Source organism: Larus michahellis, chromosome 13 (genome assembly GCF_964199755.1).
Source record: "Larus michahellis chromosome 13, bLarMic1.1, whole genome shotgun sequence".
In the NCBI taxonomy this organism is placed as follows: Eukaryota; Metazoa; Chordata; class Aves; order Charadriiformes; family Laridae; genus Larus; species Larus michahellis.
This window is the reverse complement of record NC_133908.1, coordinates 2,237,556-2,259,549: the sequence shown is the minus strand read 5'-3', so window position 1 is coordinate 2,259,549 and position 21,994 is coordinate 2,237,556. Positions and strand designations below refer to the sequence as shown.

At 54.1% G+C, this 21,994-nt stretch overlaps 2 protein-coding genes across 7 annotated transcripts; one reads left to right on the top strand and one right to left on the bottom strand.

The window, feature by feature from the left end:
• Positions 1–270: 270 nt before the first annotated feature.
• ZMAT5 (zinc finger matrin-type 5) lies at positions 271–18,347 on the bottom strand. Of its 6 annotated transcripts, none has more exons than XM_074607108.1 (7): positions 18,279–18,347; positions 13,427–13,659; positions 11,112–11,174; positions 10,813–10,893; positions 4,180–4,291; positions 3,570–3,731; positions 271–533 (listed from the first exon to the last, which is right to left on the bottom strand). In XM_074607108.1, exons 2-6 carry the CDS (start codon positions 13,551–13,553, stop codon positions 3,581–3,583), a joined length of 534 nt encoding a protein of 177 aa, XP_074463209.1. In that variant the 5' UTR covers positions 13,554–13,659; positions 18,279–18,347; the 3' UTR covers positions 271–533; positions 3,570–3,580. The 6 variants fall into 6 exon arrangements, with proteins under 6 accessions (XP_074463209.1, XP_074463210.1, XP_074463211.1 ...); XM_074607109.1 differs by having other exon boundaries at positions 13,427–13,662; positions 18,279–18,341; XM_074607110.1 differs by lacking the exon at positions 3,570–3,731.
• A 23-nt stretch (positions 18,348–18,370) lies between these two features.
• UQCR10 (ubiquinol-cytochrome c reductase, complex III subunit X) lies at positions 18,371–20,387 on the top strand. Its single transcript, XM_074607114.1, has 2 exons — positions 18,371–18,547; positions 20,110–20,387. The coding sequence occupies exons 1-2, from the start codon at positions 18,407–18,409 to the stop codon at positions 20,155–20,157; spliced, it is 189 nt and encodes a 62-aa protein (XP_074463215.1). The 5' UTR covers positions 18,371–18,406; the 3' UTR covers positions 20,158–20,387.
• The last annotated feature ends 1,607 nt before the right edge of the window (positions 20,388–21,994 follow it).

Below are 21,994 nucleotides of genomic sequence, written 5' to 3'. Positions count from 1 at the left end.
GGTTATGGCTTCCTTCCCCAGCCTGCATCAGTCGCGTAGAGCCCGGCTGCGGATCCGGACTGGGAGCGGGCGCAGCACAGACAGCAGCACTCCAAGGGGACGGATCCTGCCCGGGGAAACGGGGGCTGTCGGCTCCAGCCGACAGCAGAGAGCCCCTCCGCATGGGGCTGGGGCTCTGCGGAGCGCACGTCCCCATCCCAGTGGCGAGGAGACAACCGCCCGAGCGGCTCAGCCCACGGGAGGCCGCCAGGCGAGAAATAACACAACACATGGGGGCTGCAAGGGGGTGTCGGGGGGAGGCTTTTATTGATATAAAAGCATAGTTAAATAATTCCGTCCCTTTCTTAGAGCGGGCAAGGAAGAAGTCCATCTCCAGCACATCCTCTGCGGGTGTCCCTGTGCCTCAGCCCCACTGCAGGTTGGGGGGCACCGGCCACCCTCCGGGTGGGGGGGCCTGCAGGGACGGGGGTAGGTCCTGAACTGGTGGCCAGCCCGGCGGGTACTGGAAAGGCGCTGGTTTTTCAGGCAGAGCGCTGCGGAGGTGGGGAGATGGCAGGGGCGGAGGTGAGAAGGGGGTGTCCCAGTTTGATAGCAAGGTGCTGTGCCCCCCTCCGCGAGCCCCCAGAGGAGGAGGGGCCCAGCGGAGCAGGGGTTTGGTTACCAACAAGCAGCGTATATTCACCCCCAACCTCCACATCCAAGAGCAGAACTGCTGCGTAACCACCCCCCAGCCCATTCAAGCGGTTGGGGCTGGCTAACGCAGTGCCTGCCACTGAAAAATAAGGATGGAGCACTAAGATAAGGGGGTTTGCTGGGGGGGGAAGCAGCAGCCCCCCCCGAGAGCTGCCCCAGGCACAGCCGCTGGGAGGACAGGCCTTGTGCTGCTCCCCTCCCACCCCCAGCTGCTCTCCGCTCTCCCCACAGCTGAGTTTTGAGAAGAACAAACGAAACCAGCAGATGTTTCTTTCCCAGCAGCCCGAATCCCAAGCCAGCTGTGCGCTTCCCAAAGGACAAGGACCCCTCGGAAACGGAGAAACTGCCAAAACACCAGGGTGTTTTCACAGAAGCACCCTTCAGCAGAGGGACAGGCTTCCTCCTCCAACTCACAGCCTGGGAAACGCTTTTCCTCCTGTCTCTCTCTCCCCCAAGTTTACTAGTTGAGGCCGCTGCAAACAACACACCTGACTGAAGAAGTGCAAAAGCAAGAAGCATCACTCCCTTGTCTCCAGCTGAAGAAAGCACTTGGCCAGGACAGGTTTAAATTCATGGAAAACGTACCTTTTCCATTAATTCCTGAGTGCAGGAAACTCATTTGTTCTTTAGCACAAGCCCTGACAGCAGCCTTCCAGCTTCTCAGGCCTTTACCTCCAATCCTGATGAATCTTTTTAATTGTTATGCCAGAAGAAATCTAATCAAACTCCTTTACATAATGCTCCCGAGGAGCAGCACCCTCCTCTCCCTGCAGGGCCGACGACGTGGCCGAAAGCCAGCTCCAGAAGTTGAGCGCAGCGTTTTCCAGGCAACTAGCACAGAGCAAAGTCATTTGGTCTAACGCTTCTCCCCGTGACGGGGATTCTTCAGAGCCCAGGATGAGACAAGACTGACTGCTAGGACACTCACCAAGCCCCTCTCGGGCAGGAATAGTTTTTTTGTTCCGTCCAGGCTCAGGCAGGCAGGGGAGCCCCCGCAGCAGCAGCAGGGTGGGGTGGGCAGCAGGAGAAGGCACGCTGCAGGGTGGAACAGCACAGCTATCAACTAATGAGCTGTTCTGCGAGCAGCAGAACTAATCAATAGGGAGGATGCTGTCTGGGTACTCAATTCCCTGGGGGTCTCATAAGATACAAGTGCTATCAAAGGTTTACCTACAGCTGGAGCGTTCTGAATGGCTGTCCCATGTGGATGCTGCGGTGTCTAGCAAGGGTCAAGAATATTTCCTTTCCAAAGGCATTAATGGGATCCCTCTTCCCTACCCACTTCCATGTGCATGAAGCCTGTAGCATCTCAGTATCTTTGAGCCTTTAGACCCGTTCTGATGGAAATCAGCAAGCGGGCTCCACAGCAGCTATGGCAGAAGCACACACTCACGTGCGCTGACGTGCTCCGTTTCCTTTGGAAATCAGCTTAAAAATCAATCGCACCCTGGCAGAGCTCCACTGCCAGAAGAACTACACGCGCTCCATCCAGCTCCACCCCAGCCCTCCAGAAAGCAACGGCACAGCGTGACTTTGAAAACACACATCAGGTGGAGGCTTCCAAATGAAGACTGTCCCCTTGAGCCTGGCCGCGCTGGGAGAGCGTCCGCATGAACGACGGATGGAAGGCAGCGCGGCAGCTCTCCATCCAGGGGGCTAATTTAGGGTGACGGTCACAAACGGTGCTCGAGTTACTGCCTTTAAGAAAGTGTTACCCTTCAGCCAAGCCAGTACCTGGCCACACAGCCACTGCTAGCCCAGTACGGTGTTTTCTTTACACTGTGGTGTATTCAGAGACCGTGCAAGGCAGCAGTTCCACCCGTGACTGCCTGACAGGTACCCTGCTAGAAAGCCCCGGGTAAGGCAGAGAGAGAAACTCAGCTATGCTCGCAGGCTGAGGCTTAACATCCTCCCACCACGCTTTGGGAGCATCGCGCTCCCAAGGATCTTTTCCATCCCAGCTTGAATCCTTCCTACTCGGTGCTGCCGGAGCAGGAAGAGATGGAGCTGTGTCTCCCGCTTCTTCTTTTGGAGCCGACTGCCCTTGAGAACGTTTTCTCTACTGTTTTGTGCAGATTAATGGTCTTTACTGACGTTACCAGCCAGGCAAGGCAGCCTCTAGGCAGGTTATCATCCAACAACACAAATTCCCCAAAGCAGTGTTAGACCCTGCCAGAGATTCTGCCACATTTCAGGGACCTCGAGCACTGCAGGAGGGAGAGGGAGCTCTTTGTCCTTAAAAGCATTGTCAGGAGGAACATGGACTCCCCAGGCACCAGGAGCACAGGGACCTGCCTGAACCAGCCCCTCTTCCCTGGCAATGCAAACCAACTTCTCTGGCAGACAAAGCAAGGTCGGAAGGGGAAGGCTGGGGCTGAAAAGCACAAAGGGAGAAGAGAAATTATAGGGACAAGCACTGGTGAGGCCAGATAGAGGAAGAGAAGCTTTGAATAGTTGGTGTTTAGTTCCAGCAGTGGCTGGTTTCTGGGCCTGCAGAGGCAGAGAGGCAGGGTAGAAAGCAACAACTCTACAAATCCCAGGTCTTGTGCATCTTGGGAGGCAGCAGGGACCAAATAGTTACAAAAGTCTGGAAATTCCTCTGGGTGTAATGCTGGCTATTTTCTGTAAGAGGTGATCTACCCCGAAATGAAGGGATTCATGGGCAGGACAAGCAAAATGGGGCAAGTGAAGTGTCCGGGAGGGGTAGGAAGGTTATGGCTGCCAGCGAGCACCACTGCAAGGCTGAGAGCAGCCAAGCTGATGGATGGAGCGAACGGAAAGCAACAAGCCCAGACAAGCACCAGGAGAAAGATCCTGCCCAGACCAAACACAGAGAGGACAGGAGCAAACAGAAGAACAAAAGAGAGATTTGGCACCTGCCCAAATGTCATCCAATTAAGCCTGCGGCACAGTCAGGTGAGCAAGGAAACAGCAGGCACCGGCAGGCATCCGAATCCGAATGAATGCTGCGAGGAGGAGCTAATTCCACCCTCTCACTGGCAGGGATGTGCAGACAGGGCAGGCAGAGGCTGGGGAACCTGTCAACAGATGAGACCGGGCTCCTGCCACTGAACTCCGGGCATTAATAACTCAGCATTGCGGTGGCACTGTCCTTCCAGGCACGTCTGTGCACTCTGCAGAGAGCGCAGGAGTACCGCTCTGCCTGCCTCCCCCAGGGAAGCAGACGCAGGCAGCAAGGCCTGGCTTGTCCCTCCTGCACACGGGGAGACATGTCCGCGCATCTCTGATGTGGGCGCGCAAGACCGGATCCATACGTGTGTCCGTAGCATGTGCCACCAGCAGACATGCAGTGCCGGCAGACTAAGTGCTAAATGACAGCTCAGGGAGTGCCATTGAGTTGAGACCTTTGATCACTTGCGCCTTCTCCTGTCCCACTCACTTCCCCCTTGTGGGATCCCTCCTCCGCACCGTGCGGGCCAGAAGCAGCAGCCAGCCCTCACACAGATGCTCCCCGGCCACCCGTACCTGTTGCTCTGAGCCGCGCTCAGTCTCTTTGCTCTTTTCTCCAGCCAGTCCTCAATGGTGCCAGGGGGCACGTCTGCTCCCTCCTGCTGCAGCTCCTTTGATCTCTGCTCCCCTGGTTGAGAGAGAAAGAGGGCTATCAGATACTCGCTCTGCAGTCCTTTCACTCCATTAAACCCACCGCTCATTACCCTGCATAGTTTCTTATGGTGAGAGTTTGCAATATGCCTGTGGCGGCCCCTCCTCCTCCTCCTCCACTGTCCACCTGCCATCTGATGCTTGGCCTCCTCGCTGGTGACAGCTCCAGCCAGACAGAGCCGGGAACAAGACCGAAGCCAGCAAGCACAGCGACGTTTGGGCACTTAACTGAGGGGAGTCTGACATCTCCCCCTGGGGCAGATCGTCCACGTCCTCGCCTGAAACAGCCTCCACTGGCCCTGAGCCCTGAGCCGTTTCCAAAGACGTGTCCCTCCAACTGGCAGGAGGGCCTTTGCCATCTCTGCCCAGTTAGGTGGGAGTGACAGGGACGTCTGTCCGGATCGATGCAGATTTGGCAGGCCGCGAGAGTCTGAAAGGTTCAGAGTGCGCTTAAAACCAGGGGACGGGATTTCAGAGATGCTGTCAGGTCTGTTTAAGGCACACGCTGCGTGATGCCTCCCGAGTCCCCGCAGAGACGGGGCAGGAGGCTGTCACCCATTCCTGCTCAGCCTAGGCGCAAAACCAGAGCAGACCACGGCTGAGGGAGGGAGGGGAACAAGTTCCTGCATTCTCCCATGCAAGTTAGGAACGAGCAAGGAAACCAGTAAGAAACCTCTGCTGTCTACCAAGAGGCAGGGCAGCCTGAGGTCCTTTCAAGCTTTCAACCCCTCCATCACCCCAGGGGGGTTGCGTGGGGCAGATGCCTGCATGCACCCCGTCCTGCAGCACTGTTCTCTCCGGGCAGAAGGGCACGGAGCCAGCGGGGCAGCCCAGCACTCACCAGTCCCTCCCAGTGGGCAGAAATCCTCAGCTGCCCAGTTAGCAAAGGTCCCTGGTCCCTCCTCAGCACCAGTGACAAAGCAGGAAGGGATGCTAGCGGAGAACAGGGTCTAGCAGGAGTCCTTGACACGAACAACAGAGTCATACTCCTGACGGCACGTCAGGCAGAGTGGCTCAGGAGATGCTCAGAGCTATTAGACCTTCAGCCCAGTGGAAAGTTCCCACCTAACAGAGAAAGGAATGTGATCCTTGAAAAACAAACACTGTTAATGATAAAAAGGAAGCCAAGGCAGCTGTGTGTCATTCCCCTTTGCCCCCTCTGGGGACAAGTGCTCTGGGGGAACCCTGATCCCATTTAGAGATCAACCCGCCACCCTGGCGGCAGCCACCTGCAGCCGTGCCCACCAAGAGCCTGCTCCACACCTACCCGCCATATGTCACACGTTTAAGGAAAATATTATACGTTTCCAGACAGGGTGTGAAATTAATATTGCCTGGGCAGAGTGAAGGATCACTTCATCCTAGTGGTGGCAACCAATTATTCATCTGCCTGTTGAATATTAATAAGGATGGCAGAAATGTGCTACACAATGAGCAGCCGGAGATGGATAATTTGTCATCCAGCCTTTTCATCTGCTGCTGCTGGGAGGGGTGACGACGTACTCACTGCCGCCACAAAGACAGCCTGCTGTGGTCCTGATGTCGAGGTGCTGCTCTGCAGCCCAGCGATAAGGATACAGTCGGAGACAGGACTGTTCACGTCCGCGACAGTCGCTCCCAAGGAGCAAAGCCCCAGCAGAGCCACTCCGGGTGAACCCAACAGCCTGGCCAGGTGAGGGCACTGGGGGGGCACGAAGCTCAGCCTGGTGAGCTGGGCACTGCTCAGACGCAGGATATCCAAATTCATCTCCCAGATTAGACTTCTCCAGCAGCACCGGCCACAGCCACTTTACTTCCCTTTGTTACAGGTGTCTCCATCTCCAGTGAGCACCCGGGCACATTCCACCTCAGCAGGGGGACAAGCAGTGGTTGTGAGAGGCTTTGATGAAGCAGGGAAGAAAAATCACAGAGAGAAGCCTCTCCCACCTCTACCTACCACCAAGATTTCCTTTTGATCCCACTCCACGCCCCAACACACCACAGATAGAGCAGGGACCCCCCAAGGCCACTGTCCCCAAGTGTCACATCAGGAACTGGTGGGAGCCCACGGACTTGAGCAGACTCAACTGTCTCATCCAGAAAAGCTCACTGGCTGCGGTGGAAGAACTCCAGACTCATGCTGGCCTAAATGAGGCCCCAGGTGTCCAGTTCAGAAAGACATCCAGCTGGCTCTCTCTTCACGCAGCTCCACGAGCTACTGCTCCAAAGCACTCCAACCCTCGGGCTGAGAAACAAGGCAACTCTCTGTCCACCTCGACACATACCCACCAAAAAGGCAAATCTTTTGTCTCTTCTTGCTCTGAAGCACACACGTCCCATCCGGAGACCACCAGGACCACCATGAGACTGGAAATACCCCCTGAATGTCAACAGGCATGCCAAGATGTAAGTCAAACACAACTACCAGCCCTTACTCCTCATACGTGACCACACAGCCAGCCAGATGGCAGCAGCAAGACAGGTGTGAAGGCGCTTCCCCCCTCCTCCTCACCGGGGTGTTTGCTTCAAAGTCTAATTACAGGCAATTAAAAGAGTGGCTGTAGTCATGAAGTGCCTCTCCAATGATGCCAGAGTGGGAGTCCAGATTTATCTTCTCTCCCCAGGCAACTTTCAGCATGAGTTTTCTTCCTGAATGAGGCACCACCGTATGTGAGATGTAACCACCAGCACCGAGCAGGTCACCCTGCAAAGCGATTCACACGTAATCCTTCAGCTCCCTCCCTGGGCAGGAAGATGTGGCAGCCCAAACTCCTCCAGAACCCAGAAAGAGCGGCAGACTGCGGCTGAGAGATGAGGTAGATGAGGCCCTGCAACGAGCAGCTTAAGAAGTTACCACCCCGCAGCCAAGAAGTGGCAGCCAACTGCGAGAGAGCTCCTCCTCCTGCTCATCGCTAAATTAAACTGGTCGACTACAGCCACCCCCAGCAGGGCCACTCGTATTCTTTCAATCCCACGGATCTATTGCAAACACTCACCCAACTGTGCCCTTACTCTCCCCTCGCAGCTCCGGCTAGCTGGAGCTCACCAAAGAGGCTGGGTTGTGTCAATACTACCAGCAGAAGTGACGCAGATTAGCGGGGAGCCAATAACTTTGAGCAAGACGACGGCAATTTGACAGTGACTTTTCCTGACATGACTGTACTTAAAATGACAGCCTGGAAGTGTCGCGCTGATGAATGATGCAGCAGATGCAGAAGGCTAATGCTTTGATGCGGTAACAGCTGGGAATATGCCTCCCTCCCCGCTGAAGGTGGAAACTGTTGCTTTTTCATGAGTATATTCTACGGGGTGCAGAAATGCTGAAGCCAAACCAGGACACGCTCTAAGCTGTTACAGGACAGCGGATCGTCCAGAAATGTTCCTACTTGACCCACAAGACTAACCCAAACAACAGGGTGAATTCCCTGCATTGAAAAGGCCAAATGTTAAGAATAACGTCATTTTTCCTTCGGCATCATTAATAAATGCATCATTAGCAAGAAGAGCTCACTGACACGGAACTACCAACACCAAACACTTAACAGGGATTCAGGCACGGGTTCAATATTTATATGTCAAAAAGTGCCATCACGGTATCGCAAAAGTCAGAAAGGGCTTTGCTGGGGCTTAGGATGCAAGGCCACCCCTGAACAGAGGTTCGTGGGCTACACCACTTCACTACAGGATTTCTTCGCACCGTTTTCTGAAGCATCTGCCCCTGGACAAGGGAAGACATGGGTTCAACACAGCCCGACAGCTCCTCTGCTTCTCCGCCCACACACCAGAGCTGAGGAAAGCGGAGTTAAGCAGCACTGTGGACCCACCAAGAGATTGTCCACTTTTACCCCACCAGAGGCAGAGCGCGGCCGTCTCCAGCTTGGTCACACAAGGCTCTGCAGAAAATGGTGAGAGCACTGTGGAGCTTCCAGGCTCTCAGCTCATCTCAAATCCCCGAGCACCCCGGGCTGCAAGCCCGTCGAAACCTCCCAGACGCTGCAGGTTCAGATGGGAAGTCTCCAAGGACATTGACAATTCAGTGAGAGGCAGCCTGATCCAGACCACTGCTCCAGCCCGCTCCGTATCATCTCACTGGCCATGGCCTGCGATGCACAGAAACATTAGGTGCTAACGCATCCAGGACATCACTGATGGAGGCGCCGGACAGATGTGCTGCAAGGATCAGGTCTCCTGCGTGACTAATGCAACCTGCAGCCCAACTAGCTGACCTTAAACTCTGCCCTAAGCCTCACCATCCAAGACACGGATACTTCAGTAGCCTGAGGAGTGGTGAAACGTCCCCACGACACACCGAAGGGCGGCCTGGCTTTTGTAGCTGTTCTTTCCATCCAGTCCATTGTGCTATGGGCTGCAACTCTCCTCCACCAAGTCCTGCTGAGCTCTTCCCTCCACCAAATCCCTCCAAGCTCTCTGCAGGCTCAAATGATCAGATTTTGTGGTCTGTGAGACTCTCAGCCTGCTCGCTCGGCTCACACGGGATTTCCACGGAGCAACACCACGAGAGAGGTGAGCAGGATTTAACTCTACAACCAGCCATTTGTGTTAGAGCAGCACAGCCAAGGACAAGGCACCCTGCCGTCCCCTGGCCATCGCTCCTTGAAGTCTAATTGTTTAATTAAATGTTTGACTTGGTAATACAAATGCAAGGTTTCCAAGTAATCTCCCAGGAATCAGCTCTCTCGCTAGCCAATTCTCCGCTTACACCTGACCCATTTGACAGAAGTCAATATTCAATAACAAGTGTAATTGGCAATGAAACCTGCCCAAGCGCAGAGGAGCTTGCCAGCCTTCCCCTGCAGCTCCGCTCTGCTCCAAAGAGCTTTCACTTCCCCTGCAATAAACAGCCTTCAATGACTGGAAGCACTACAGGTTCCTGCAAATAGGCTGACATCCTGTGCCACCTCTGGGGAGCCCAGCACTTAAACCCCGCAGCGGAGAAGGGTCGGGGAGAGGTTCTGGGCTGGCAGCGGGGAAGGGGAGCGCGACTGCCAGCTCCGAGGAGGGCTGGCTGGAGCGCTCCATCTCCCGCGCAGCCCGACGAGCTGGGTTTTATTGACTGCCAGTGCTGTTCAGCGATTGATTCACAGAGTCGCCTCGGGGACTCGCAGACTGACTCAGCAACGGCGAGGACTGGAATAGCTCTGTAGTGCCTGCCTTCCTCCCGCTCCTCTGGGTTCACCAGAGCTCTGCCATGCCAAATCCCATCCCTCTGAAGGCCAGGAGAGACTCTACCCCACGCACACCCCAAATCTCATACGTATGCATGCATGTACAAACACACACACACTTTTAACACTGCAGCCTGTTTTTGCCAGACTATTGGCAAAACAACAGTTGGCTCCAGCTAGCAGTGTGGGCACAGGATCTGCTCAGAAGTTGGGCTGCATTAGGAAGAGCGTTGCCAGCAGGTCGAGGAAGTGATCCTTCCTCTCTGCTCCACACTGGCGAGGCCACAACTGGGTGCTGCATCCAGTGCTGGGCTCCCCAGTACCACAGAGACAGGGACATACTGGAGGGAGTCCGGCAAAGGAAGAGACAATGGGCACAACCCCACATAGAAGAATTTCCATTTAAATATTAAAAAAACCCAAATGTTTTTACTGCAAATGTGGTCAAACAGTGGAACAGGTTGCCCACAGAGGTAGTAGAGTTTCCACCCCTGGAGAAACTCAAAACCCAACTGGATGTGGTCCTGAGCAGCCTGCTCTAGTTTACCCTGCTTTGAGCAAGATAAGGTTGGGACTAGACGATCTCCGGTGGAGACTTCAACTGCTCCATAAGTTCTCACCAACACCTCACTCACATTTTCTCTAACCACCAAAGTAATGAATCCTAGAGAGAAAACAGAGCTGCCACCCCTTTTAGGGCGAGGAGATGGTACTACCAGAATGAAAAAGTCCAAAAGCACTCTGGAGGCTCACAGCAGGGGAGCAGCTGCCGTTCACCCTCTCCCCAAACTCCAGTTCCACCCAAAGGCATGTGAGCAGAGGCCATTTCTGCATCCAAGACCCCAGGACAACCCAACTGACAGCAGGCTAGCTCTTCCCAAGAGCGGAAGCAGCAGCTCCCTGGTAATAGCAGAGAAGTGGGGTGAAATCAAATCCATAAATTAAAGGGGAAGCGATGTACCAGTGCCCTCTGCTGCTGACAGTTTTTATTCCCTGACTGAACAAAACCCCGAGGGCTCAGAAAGCCCACTCTCTGCTTCAGATGCTTGCTGCTAAGTCGTAACAGCATTGCTCAACTCTAGGTTTGTGTCTCTGCCAGCAGATCGAGCAGAAAGCATATGAAAAACTGCAGCACTTACAGCCACGCTACAGGCTCACGTAGCACTGAGAGGCAGGCGGGAGGGATCCACGCTCGGCTCGCTGCGTACAGGCAGTACGGGACTGCCGGCTCTCAGTGCACAACCCCTCATGCCCCTCTTTGCAGCCCACACTCCCTGCAGCAGCTCCCCCTCTCCTCAGAGACCCCTGGACATTTTGTTGTTGGAGGACTCACCTTGAACCTGGGCACTCAGCTTCTCCAGGTCCTGCTCTGTCATGTGGGAAAATCTGCAGTTGGACCCAAAATCACACTGTCCTGGAACAAAAGCCACAGAGCTCCATGAGAGCCGCACTCTCTTGTAAATGTGCATGCAAACCCAAGATCCGTTACACCTGCACCCGGACACACAGGCCCAAGCCCTTCACTCCCTTCAAGACAAACACACATACCAGGGCCCGCCAGAACAGCCTTGGGCTGGCTCAGGAAGGAGCTGCTGGATCTCAGGCAGTTATTTCTCCTTCAGAAGAACTCACCTGTTTGCAGAAACTTCCGACACGGTTTCTTGGTTTGCTCCTCTTGCAGGATAGCGGCAGCATCTAGGGGAGACAAAGGACAAAACAGGCTAAAGATCATAGAATCACAGAATGGTTTGGGTTGGAAGGGACCTTAAAGATCATCTAGTTCCAAGCCCCCTGCCCTGGGCAGGGACACCTCCCACTAGACCAGGCTGCTCAGAGCCTCATCCAGCCTGGCCTTGAACCCCTCCAGGGATGGGGCAGCCACAGCTTCTCTGGGCAACCTGCGCCAGGGGCTCCCAACCCTCACAGCAAAGAATTTCTTCCTAATATCCAATCTAAATCTTCCCTCTTTCAGTTGGAAACCGTTACCCCTGTCCTATCATTGCACTTCCTGCTCCAGAGTCCCTCCCCAGCTTTCCTGGAGCCCCTTTAGGGACTGGAAGGGGCTCCAAGGTCTCCCTGGAGCCTTCTCTTCTCCAGGCTGAACCCCCCCAGCTCTCTCAGCCTGTCCTCCCAGCAGAGGGGCTCCAGCCCTCTGATCATCTTTGTGGCCACCTCTGGCCCCGTTCCAACAGGTCCATGTCCTTCTTGTGCTGAGGGCTCCAGAGCTGCACGCAGTCCTTGCCTCCTGTGCAAGATCTCTTGCGCAGCAACACCCCATCATATCACGGTCCCAAACAGGTCAGCTGCCTAGCGGAAGCCATTTTACATGACAACCAGGAACTTAAGCCACAAACTAATAGTTAACAGCCCCTGTTTGCACCCCTGGCTTCAGATTTTCACTGGCTTGCAAATATCACCTTCTTTGCTTTCTGCTTCATGCTTTCTCCCCACGCCAGTAACGGAAAAGAAGCGTGACAGAAAAGCAAGGACCCTGCAGCACTTCTGTGCAGCAGAGAAAGACCAGACAGGCCCACAGAGCTCTCAGAAAAGCTCTACACGAGGCCTCACAGAACCCTGTGCTGAGTCTCCAGTGGACACCACTGAAATGGTCCTTCACCTCCCGGAGATGTCCTGGGGACAGTGAACCCCAAAGACAAAGCAGCTCCCATATACTGCGGAAGAACTTGCACTGGCTGATGCCAGGCCACAGAGCCTGGAAACAAGACGAGATGACCCAGGATAAGGAATTTTATCAGTCAGAGGGAAATCAAGGGTTGCAACCTGGTAAGAAGAAAAGCTCTAGGCCATCTGCCTCACCGTCACTGACCCAGCTAGAACTTTGCTGGGCTGGGGCTGCTGGTCCTCCACACTTGAGAGCCTTTCCAGCTTCCACGTATGGTTAAGCAGACAGCAGAGCCACCCTGAGCTCTGCAGGGTATTCCTCACCTAGCTAGCCAGGAGACAGACACAGCCTGCAACTCCTGACCCCGAGAAACCAGAAGGAAGCCAAGGAACACACAGGCAATGGTTTCACAGTCGGTTTAACCCAAACTAAGTCTTTGCTACTGCCAAAATACGCAGTCCTGCTCTCTCTCTCAGACCCTGGACACACATTTCCACCATATTCCTCCGGCTGGCACCAAGGCATACGGAACTGCATGGCAAGCCAGGTCAGAGCGCTGTAAAACAGGCAGAGGACACAGGGCTTTCCTCCATCACATCTTGACACAGCCTCCAGCCCCAGAATTACAACTCGTTTTCTGTCAAAACCTCAGTGCACCTACCCCTCCTCTTCTGCTCGCCCCCTTGGCTAAGACAGGTTTGAGCACACCAGTGCTCTGAGGTGCTTCCCCAGCCCCATCACCCTTCTGGGATCTCCAGTCAAGCGGTCGCATCCTCAGCCTCTCCCACGGCCACCCTCCGAACCGACATCTCCAGCCAGTGCAGAGAAGTGCTGCCAGCTTCCCACCCACTCACACAACGTGTGTGTACAGCCTGCCTTCCAGCCCGCTTTCTCCACAAACACACCCGTATTCCTTGCTCCTTGCATGTCAGAGATCAACTCTGGTTTGCAGAAGGCACCTAACTCACCTTCAGAAACTGTAACTCACTTTGTTCTCTCAGGTCTCCCGTCTCAGATTTGCTCATGATGCCAAGAGAGCTTTATCGGCAACTCCTGTTCTCAGAAACACCCTCCCTATCTCTTCCACTTCATTTCAGATCCCAGCTGACGTCTACAGTTTCCCCTTCCCACATCCAGACACAAGAGGGTTTTGCCTCTGAGACCGCTTGACAGCAACAGCAGCAAGTCCGCAATTCACTGGCACAGACAATCTGAACATAAATAATCAGTGCTGATTTATTTTATCTATTCCTTCCCCCACCCCACCTCATCCATCACCTCCCCAGTCTCAGAAAGGGAATGGCAGACAGTTGGTAGTACCCACCTCGGAATAAGTCGTACCAGACCCTCTTAGCCCTGAGATGCTGCACTCCATTGAGGTGTTTCTTCCTGTTGTGAAGGTTGTCCTGAAAGGACCTGTCACAGTAGTCACAGAAGTATCTTTTCCCCATCTCTCTTCTGGCAGAGCAGCATCAGCGCGGCCTGGGAACCATCAGACAGATCCTCGGCGCCCAGCCATGCCTGCCCCGGGGACGGAGGATCCAAGATTTACAGCCCCTGCTTCCAAATGAGAGGAACTCAAATCATTTAGGGTTGGCAGACAGAGAAAAGAGGTGAGACCCGATAGTATATATTCTTGTCTATCAGAGACTGGTAAGGTGGCATCTGCTGCACGTACATGGGAGAACAGACTCGGATCTGCATTTCTTACCTCCGTTACCCAAAGGAACAACATCTCTGCTGAAAGAACTCTCCTTCCCCGAGTGTGCCGGAGTTCAGATCACACAAAACAGAGACCTCAGAGAGCCAACGTCTCCCAGCCACCACCTGCACCACAGAAGGTGCAGCAGAAACCATCCAATGTGCAAACAGGAGGAGCCAGAGGTCCCCTCCATGGGGACTTTAACCCCAAACCACAGCCAACTTCCACAAGCAACAGAACGGAAATTCCCCCGTGTCCATCTCTACAAGGTAAGGAAGAAATGCAGCAACTCCTCAAAGATGCAGAAAAAGCTGATCTCACCCGTACCGCGAGCGGGAAGCTGCTTTACCAACGCTAAAGGACACAACATTTCATTCAGTTCACCTAGCCACCTATCCACCCCTGTACCTCAAAGATCGCCCTCCTCATCCTCCCCAGCCGACGGCAGCAAGATGTGTCTGCTTCACCGAGTACAGCACTTGCAATAACTAAGGTCACAAGAGCCTTACAGCCAGGAGGAAAGACCTCCCAACTCCATGGCCACTGAAAGCAACCTGGAGGTGCCCGGTCCTTCTCTTCCCACAGGGGAGAGGGGCTTTATCACACAGGTATTTGCAGTCCAGAGACTCTGCTGTGGAGTATCGAGAAGCGGCAGGACAGAATTTGGGCGCTCTCACCTGCGCTGGGCCTAGAGCAGCCCAAACCCTGGTAGGGCAGGTGGGGTTTGTGGTTACGGGCGGCCCTGTCCCCATCGGCTCTCCTTGCTGGAGGTGCAACAGACACCCTGCGGGAGCTGTAAGTTCTCTCCCGAGTGATATAAAGGTACCCGATAAACACCAAAGATGGATGGACTGGGAGATAAACTCCAAAAGCAATTCTCCAGTTTTTGACACCTCGACAGTCAAATGCGTTTAAAAAATGGCACGGGGACCAGCACAAGAAATAAAGATTTTATAAATAAAACAGGGTCAGAATCAATCACAGCCTCCCTACCGATTCCTCGGAATCAGCGGGAAGAGCAGCGGCAACAGGCAATCCCTCAGAGCCAAGCACGCTGAGCGCAGGCAGCTCTGCCAAGCCCTCCTGCCAGCCAGCCATCCCGGCACCTCACGAGCAACCGTGCCTAAGCCCTTCCTTCCCCCGCTCCCCAGCACTGCCGCTTCAAAACCGAGTCCCTGGAAATCTCTCAGGCCTCACGCCGCAAGTTAAGACGTAGTCTCTCTCCTCCACCTCTGTTCAGCTGCATTCAACGGAAAGATCATCTCATTTTTTTGAATCGTCTCGCAAACCTTCACACCGAAGGTGAAATGTTCAGAGACTCAACTGAACTTGAAATCTCTTTGTTTTAAGGTCCTTTCCTTGTTCTTCAGGTGAAATACGGTGCTGGGAGGCGGTGCTGATCAGCCACCTCTCCCTGATGCAACTGTAACACTGCTGCACCTGCAAACACAATCATCAGACCTGGCTCCTGCTCGGGACGCGTAACTCAGCTCTGGAGGGCTTGAGGTCTTAAATTGTCCTACTCCAGCCCAAGAAACCAAATCGAAGTGCTGCTTAATGAACATTAAGCCATAGTTTCCCCCCCCACTCCCCATCCTTTACTAGATCACCCCAGAGTTTTGCAGGCAGCCTGGCAGCCAGCTTTGCTGCACTGTGGTGGGGCTGCTGGAATCCAGAGGGAACGCTCTTACCCTCAGCGCTGTGGCTTTTAAGTATTGAAAAAAATTCCCCCTTCTGCATCTTGTGCCATAGTCTCCCAAAGTTTCTGGTAACATAAAAGCTTCCCTGCTTCGGCTGCTGGCTCCTGCACTCCATCTCTGCAGAAGCGGCTGCTGCGAACGGGGAAAACAAATGAGATTCTGCAGTGGTCCCACACAAGTTTCCACAGATCTCAATGGGAATTCTGCCTGCAGAAGCCCAGCAGCAGCCAGCCTTTGAAATCGTATTTCAAACTTTTCCTTTCATCACCCCGACAGCAATAATTGCAGAAGCTCGTTCCCCCTCCTTCCCCAGCAACGAGGGCAGAAAGCTCCTACACGTTTCAGGCAGCCAGATCCCACACCCCAGAGGTGCTGCCTCCCCAGTTCTCCCAGCAATTCCCATTGCAAGGGAGGAACGGAAGAAAATAAAGCAATTAGAGGAGCGTCAGATTCTCCCAGAGATCGCCCCCTCCAAAGATTACACTGAACACTTATTTCCATCTTTTTTAAGAATTCAATTGCATGGATTATCTTGGCTGGATTCCGACAACTCTCCGCAGTATCAGCAATCCACAGCGCTTTGCGCTGAACTAGTACGCAGGAATAAAAGCCGCTTCTGAGCAACACTGGCTAACCTATTTCCATTTTCCCAAATGGCTCAAGCAGTAAACAAAGAGCATTATTCAGTTGAAAACAGAGATGTTTTCTAATTAAATCCATGTTAGTCATTATGAAATAAAGTAAATGTAGCTGCTTTATAAAGAACTGCTTCATCTTGGCCATTTCCTCTTAACATTTCTAGACCCTCATTTGCAGTTGAATTCAGGCGAGTAGACCCCTGGACCCACAGGCAGCCACAAACGACTTCAGACAGGCTTTGCACCAGCTTAAAAGTCTTTCTGCATAAATCCAAAGACAAAAAAAAACCCAGGGCTTTGTCTTGTATCTCGATGCTTAGAAGTATTAACAAAAAAATCCTCCGCTGTAAGCCTCTTGGAGCAATGTTTTATAAGAAATAGCGTGTTCTAAAACACCGAGCAGGTGTTTCACTCATCTAGCTGAGGTGCTTGGTAAAACTCCAGGCAAGATCTCATGTGCACCATCCTACATTTTCCCTGCTCAAATTGCTGCCAAAACACTCCACATTGTGCTCTGCTAGCTACAGATTTAGGACTCCCTGGGGGTTCTTCTTCCCCGAGATGTGGACGGAGGGAAGAAGGTGACCCAGAAACGGGCATACGCCAGACTTGTTTTCGTCTGGGTGTAACTGCTTTTCTCCATGTGGAACCCTGACAGTTGCTGCTGGGCCTTGACCTCAATTTCCTGCTTTCTTATAGCCCAGGCTCGGGGCCGTTTTGGCCACTTTGGGTACCCAAGAAGATGAGAAGTTAATTAAATCCAAGTGTCAAGTTTATGATATTCAGCCGCCAATTTAAATGTGCTGATATCTCTACGGGAACATGCAAAATGCCAGCAGAGTCTGCCAGCACCTTCTCAATGACAGAGGGACGGATTCTGACTTCCATTATGCCCAGCGTAAATCCGGAACTCAATTTGGGATTAACACTGACCTGACCGTTACACAAACCCATCCCAGTGGCAGCAGTTTACAGGCCACTGGGGAGAGTAGAGAATGAGGACCATCTTCAAGACAATCCCTAGCTGTTAACTTTGAAAAATAATAATGGAGCTTTCCCAAGCGCCGGCCTAAGGGATAACACGATGCACGGGAATACATGAGGCACCTTCCAGCCTCTGTACGGGCTTCCAGCACAAACAGGGGCTTTGCCCTACCCCAGAAATCCCACAGATCTCCACAGGAGCTGCATGCAGGGAACCAAACATAAATAAATTAAAATAAATGACTATGCAGCCAGACAGTGCGCTCCTCCTGAGCGACTGAGACAAATGAAACTACGGAGCGAGCGTCACTTGAGGATCTGTTCTGAAATTTAATGTAGATACTTGTTTAACAAGAACCCCGCCGAGGAACGACTTCAGTGTTACGATTCCCCCAGCCCCCTTGCCTGCCCTCCCTTTCCAAACCCAAATCCACCTCTCTTTCCCACCGTCGCTTGACCCATCCTGGGGTCCCTTTACCCTCGATGAGATTAAGCAGAAAGACAACGCGAAAGAGAAGATGGCAAGCAGGAACGGGAACTTGTCCACACCAGTTTCGCCTCGTGGGGCCCTGTCACCTCTTCCCGAGGCCTCTGGAACGGCCGCCTGAGCGGCTGCGGCTGTTGGCAGCCACGATGTCCATCTCCTGCTCGGACCACGCTGACGACGCTCGCACCCTCCACGGCTGGCCCACACAGCATGGAAACCCCCAGCATCCCCAGGGGGTGGGCAGAAGGGGACATGAATGCAACCGCCCCTTCTCACCTCTGGCAGGGGGCGTCCTCTACCCCCCAGCAAGGCCCCACAGCCGGTGCCGGGCCCACCTCGCAGCCTGGGAGGGGCTCACCCACCCGGCCTGATCTTGCCGGCTTCAGCCCGCCGGCCTGCGCTTCCCCAGCTGGTTTCACCTCAAAGAAAGCGGAAAACAACCACCGGCCTTGCCCAGCGGCTACCGCTGAAGGGAAGGAGGGCAAGGGGAGGCGGGGTGGGCGACACTACGGGCCAAGGCCCTCAGGCTGCCTCCTCCGGCAATGGGGCAATGTGGGGATCTGGGGGGGGGAGGGTTTGGGGGTCCCTGGGGGAGCCTTGGGAGGGTTATGGAGGGGTTGAGGGGGGCTCCTGCGAGCCCGACGCTCCCGCCAGCCCGCACTCACCTCCCGCCGGGCCCGGGGCCTAGGCCGCGCCGCCCCCGGGGCCTACATCCCCCAGCATGCCCAGCGGCGGGCGGCGCCTCCATCTCCCAGCACCCCCCGCGGCGCAGGCGCAGAGCCGGGCGGGCAAGATGGCGCTGCTGCGGCAGGCGTACAGCGCGCTCTTCCGCCGCACCTCCACCTTCGCCCTCACCATCGTCCTGGGCGCCGTCCTCTTCGAGCGCGCCTTCGACCAGGGCGCTGACGCCATCTTCGAGCATCTCAACGAGGGGGTAAGGATGGGCGGCGACCCGCCGCCGGGCCGCCCTGGCGCAGGCCTGGGCCCTGAAGGTCAGGCTAGGCCCGGCCCGGGCCCGGCCCGGAGCTGTCCCCGCCTTCACCGGGCCCGCGGCTGGCGGTCCCCTGGCTGCGTTGCGACCTTGGTTGCCCCGAGGAGGCCCCGAGGGACAGGGTGGCGGCAGGGGCGCAGTTCAGCGCTGCCCTGCGGCAGCTGCCCTGTCTGGGCAGCCAGCTCTAGGTGACCCTGCTCTGGTAGGGGGTTGGACTGGGTGGCTCCAGAGGTCCCTTCCCACTTCTGCCATTCTGTGATTCTGTGTCTGTGGAGGCTTTGGTGGTGTGGTGGTGCTTGGCAGGCAGGGCTTCAGTCTGTGCTCGGGCTTCTCCGGCTGTGGAGCAGGTGTGGAAGACAAGGAGATGCAGGAAGGTTAAAATGGGTTGAGCTTGCTTTGCACTCCCTAGGTCTGCAGCCCTCCGCCTTTCACAACCTGCCCTTAGCAGAGGGAGGGAGAACGGCTGGTGAACCTGCAGCGCTGTACAGGACAGCAGAGTCCGCTGTCCCGGGTGTGAACGTTAGATGAGATGGGTCAAATCACCCTTATATTTCAAGATAGAGCTGGGGGGGATAATAACTGCCTGGATACTGATGACATGGACAGGACATATAACGGTTCCCTGGACAGGGTGAGTTGATGCAGGGCGTGCCCTAAGCAAAGGCAGGAGGTACTGTAATTTCCATCTTGCACCAAGTACAAAAAAACGTAGCGTGTTGCACATTCCCATCTGCAGCACAGCAGTCCTTTTCCCTGTCCTGCAGCACTGGTGTGCCTCGGGTCTCTCAGAGCACCAATGGTGCGGTTTCCCAGGATGGCCAGGTCATCTGAATGGCTCTGATGTTGGAAGGAGCTGCCCTGTGCCTTCCCTGACGGCATGGTGTCTGCTCTTTGGTCTCCTAAACCAGGTCACGAAACCAGCTGCAGACTGATACCACACAAAGCGACACCTTCACCACCCTGAAGTAACTCACCGGGGGTTGGGTGAGCTGAGGAAATACAACAAAGAGCAGGACCAGGGTCCTTGTTTCCTCCTTTTTAGCAACAATCATTTGTTAAAAGCTGACATGAAATCGGATCTGAGCTTCAGCTTTGGACTCAACTCCTTTTTTTTTTAATTGTCTGGTCCAAAAGCCGTGGGCCCAAGTACAGGGTGCTATCTGACGCCTCCTCCAGGGCAGGATGAGGGTGGGCTGGTGGCTCTCGGCCGCCGTGTGGCCTCTCCTCCCGAAACCTTCATGTGCGTCCGTGGCTGTTGTGGAGCAGGGTGTGCCCCGCGTGGCAGGGAAGCGCAGGCTGACAGTACCCACGCTGTTGTGTACCCCGGTGGGACTTGTGGAGGAGGTTTCTTACAAAATCTTCTTTCCCCTCGTGCTGTTGCCTGTTATGGATTAGTTTCATGATAACTTGCGTTTGAAAGTGAAACTTTATCCCAGGACCGCTGAAAAGCTGGCTAAGATTACTGTTTATGTTTTTGGGTTTTTTTTAATTTGTTTTGCATACAGAAACTGTGGAAACACATCAAGCACAAGTATGAGAGAAGTGATGATTGAAATGCTCAGCAGCAGGATCCAGCCTGGGGTGGCAAAAGGCACTGCAGAGGATTTGGCCTCCTGAAAATGGTTGTATCGAAATGGAAATGGATTCCTGATTGAACAACTCCGAGCCAGATTATATCAGCCACCTACTGATATGATGTAAACCAAGATGGACTCAACGAGTTCTGCTGCTGTACTCAAACTTACTGTGTTAAAATAAAAAAAATAGCTTGGTCCGTGTCTCATGCCTGTGTGTTCACCTGACTGATCCTTTGGCCTGCTTCTGACTTCTCCTTATCTAGGAGAATGCTTAAATATGGCCTTATGCCTTAGTTCCAAGACACTGTAAGAAATCATAATGCCCTAAAAATGGTTTGAAAGACTTGAAAGCGTTTATACAGGTGTAGTTTGCTGGCAGTACCCTTGGCTTCTGCCTGATGAGAGCTTTGAGAGGGGTAAGGGTTAAGGAGCTTTCTTCTAGTCTTGTTGAAAGAAAAGTGACTTAAAATCACTTACTGCTGGTTCTGGGCCTGTCATTCTTTCAGAGCGGCAGCAGAAGCCACCTTGCCTTAACCAGAGAGGAATCTGCCTCGCCCCCGGGCCCTTTGAGCCTCAGCTCCTGCAGGGGAGCGCTGGTGTGTGCCCGTCGCTCTGCCGGGCTGGAAATGGGGACGGCGTGTAGCTTTTAGCTCGTCCAAAACCTACAGAAAAGGGATGTCGATCTCTTTCCTAGCTACTTCTGTGCCTTCTGGCTCTTCAAGCGGCTTGAGGGCAGAATGCTCCGAGCCTCCTCCATCCTGTCTGATCAACGGGGAGCTGCTGAGAAGGGAGAGGAGTCGCTGAGCGTGGCAAGGAGCCCTCAGGCGTGCGGCTCCTGCATCTGCTCCAGCAGCTGCCTGGTGCAGGGGAAGGAGCGATTCTCTTCTCAGCAGCTTCACAGTTAATTACTCCGGGCTCTGAGGTGGCTGTAGGAAGATCTGGCTGAGTGACTCCCGCTCTTCCCACTATACCAGCCCAGAGGTCACATCTCTCCCTCCTCACTATATTTTTCACTAATAAGGAAGAATTTTAAGCAATGGATGAGGCAGAGCAAATTAGAGCCAGCGCTAATGAAAGAAGCTCTAATGGGTTTGCAAATAGGTGTCAGGAGTAAAACATCCACTCAAAGAACAGAGAGGACTTTAAAAAAAAAAACATTGTGCTTGTGTTTTGTTTTTTTTTTTTGAGCAAAACACAACTACAGGCTTCACAGTCCCGGCTGTGCTTTTATAGAGATGCTTAAGGGGAGCGGTTTAAGCTTTCTCGGGATAATCTCGTGGCGTCAGACTGCCTGCTTTACTACCAGCTCTGTCTGCAGTGCCCAGAGCTTCACGCTATGCTGAGCAGGTGATAGAGATTTGCAGCTTCTTAGAAGCAAGAACTAAAGACGAATACAGTATTAGGACGGGGGGAGACAGCATTGTAGCGGACTGGCAGAGAATAAAGGAAGCTATTAGCCCAGAGAACAGGAGCTATAGGAGAGCAGAGAGTTAGTTATCCTCGCAGGTGATTTCCCTCGATGGTGGATTTGGGGAAGCTGGTAAACGCAATTCCCTTTCTCCTACGCCTTGTCACGACGGGGTTTGGGCAGCACCGATACGCAAAGAAAAGTCTTGACCTCAGAGCACTCGGGACTTCACTGCATTGGCCTAACGCTGGCAGCCCTTTCTACCCTTTCTGAGAACCGCCCCGGCACAAGAGCGTGTGGCAGCAGCACTGACCGCGCAGCCCCGCAGTCCCGGCCTCTGCGTAAATCTAGGCAGCACCCTACGTGCTGCCAGAGCTCGTTACCAAAAGTGCGCCTTCTGCAGCA

Coding starts and splice junctions, on each gene's coding strand:
- ZMAT5 (XM_074607108.1), bottom strand. CDS start 13,553: ATGGGGAAAAGATACTTCTGTGACTACTGTGACAGGTCCTTTCAGGAC. Junction 11,175..13,426: donor CTGGTACGACTTATTCCGAG/GTGGGTACTACC, acceptor TGTCTCCCCTAG/ATGCTGCCGCTATCCTGCAA. Junction 4,292..10,812: donor GCTGAGTGCCCAGGTTCAAG/GTGAGTCCTCCA, acceptor TCTCTCAACCAG/GGGAGCAGAGATCAAAGGAG.
- UQCR10 (XM_074607114.1), top strand. CDS start 18,407: ATGGCGCTGCTGCGGCAGGCGTACAGCGCGCTCTTCCGCCGCACCTCC. Junction 18,548..20,109: donor TCGAGCATCTCAACGAGGGG/GTAAGGATGGGC, acceptor TTTTGCATACAG/AAACTGTGGAAACACATCAA.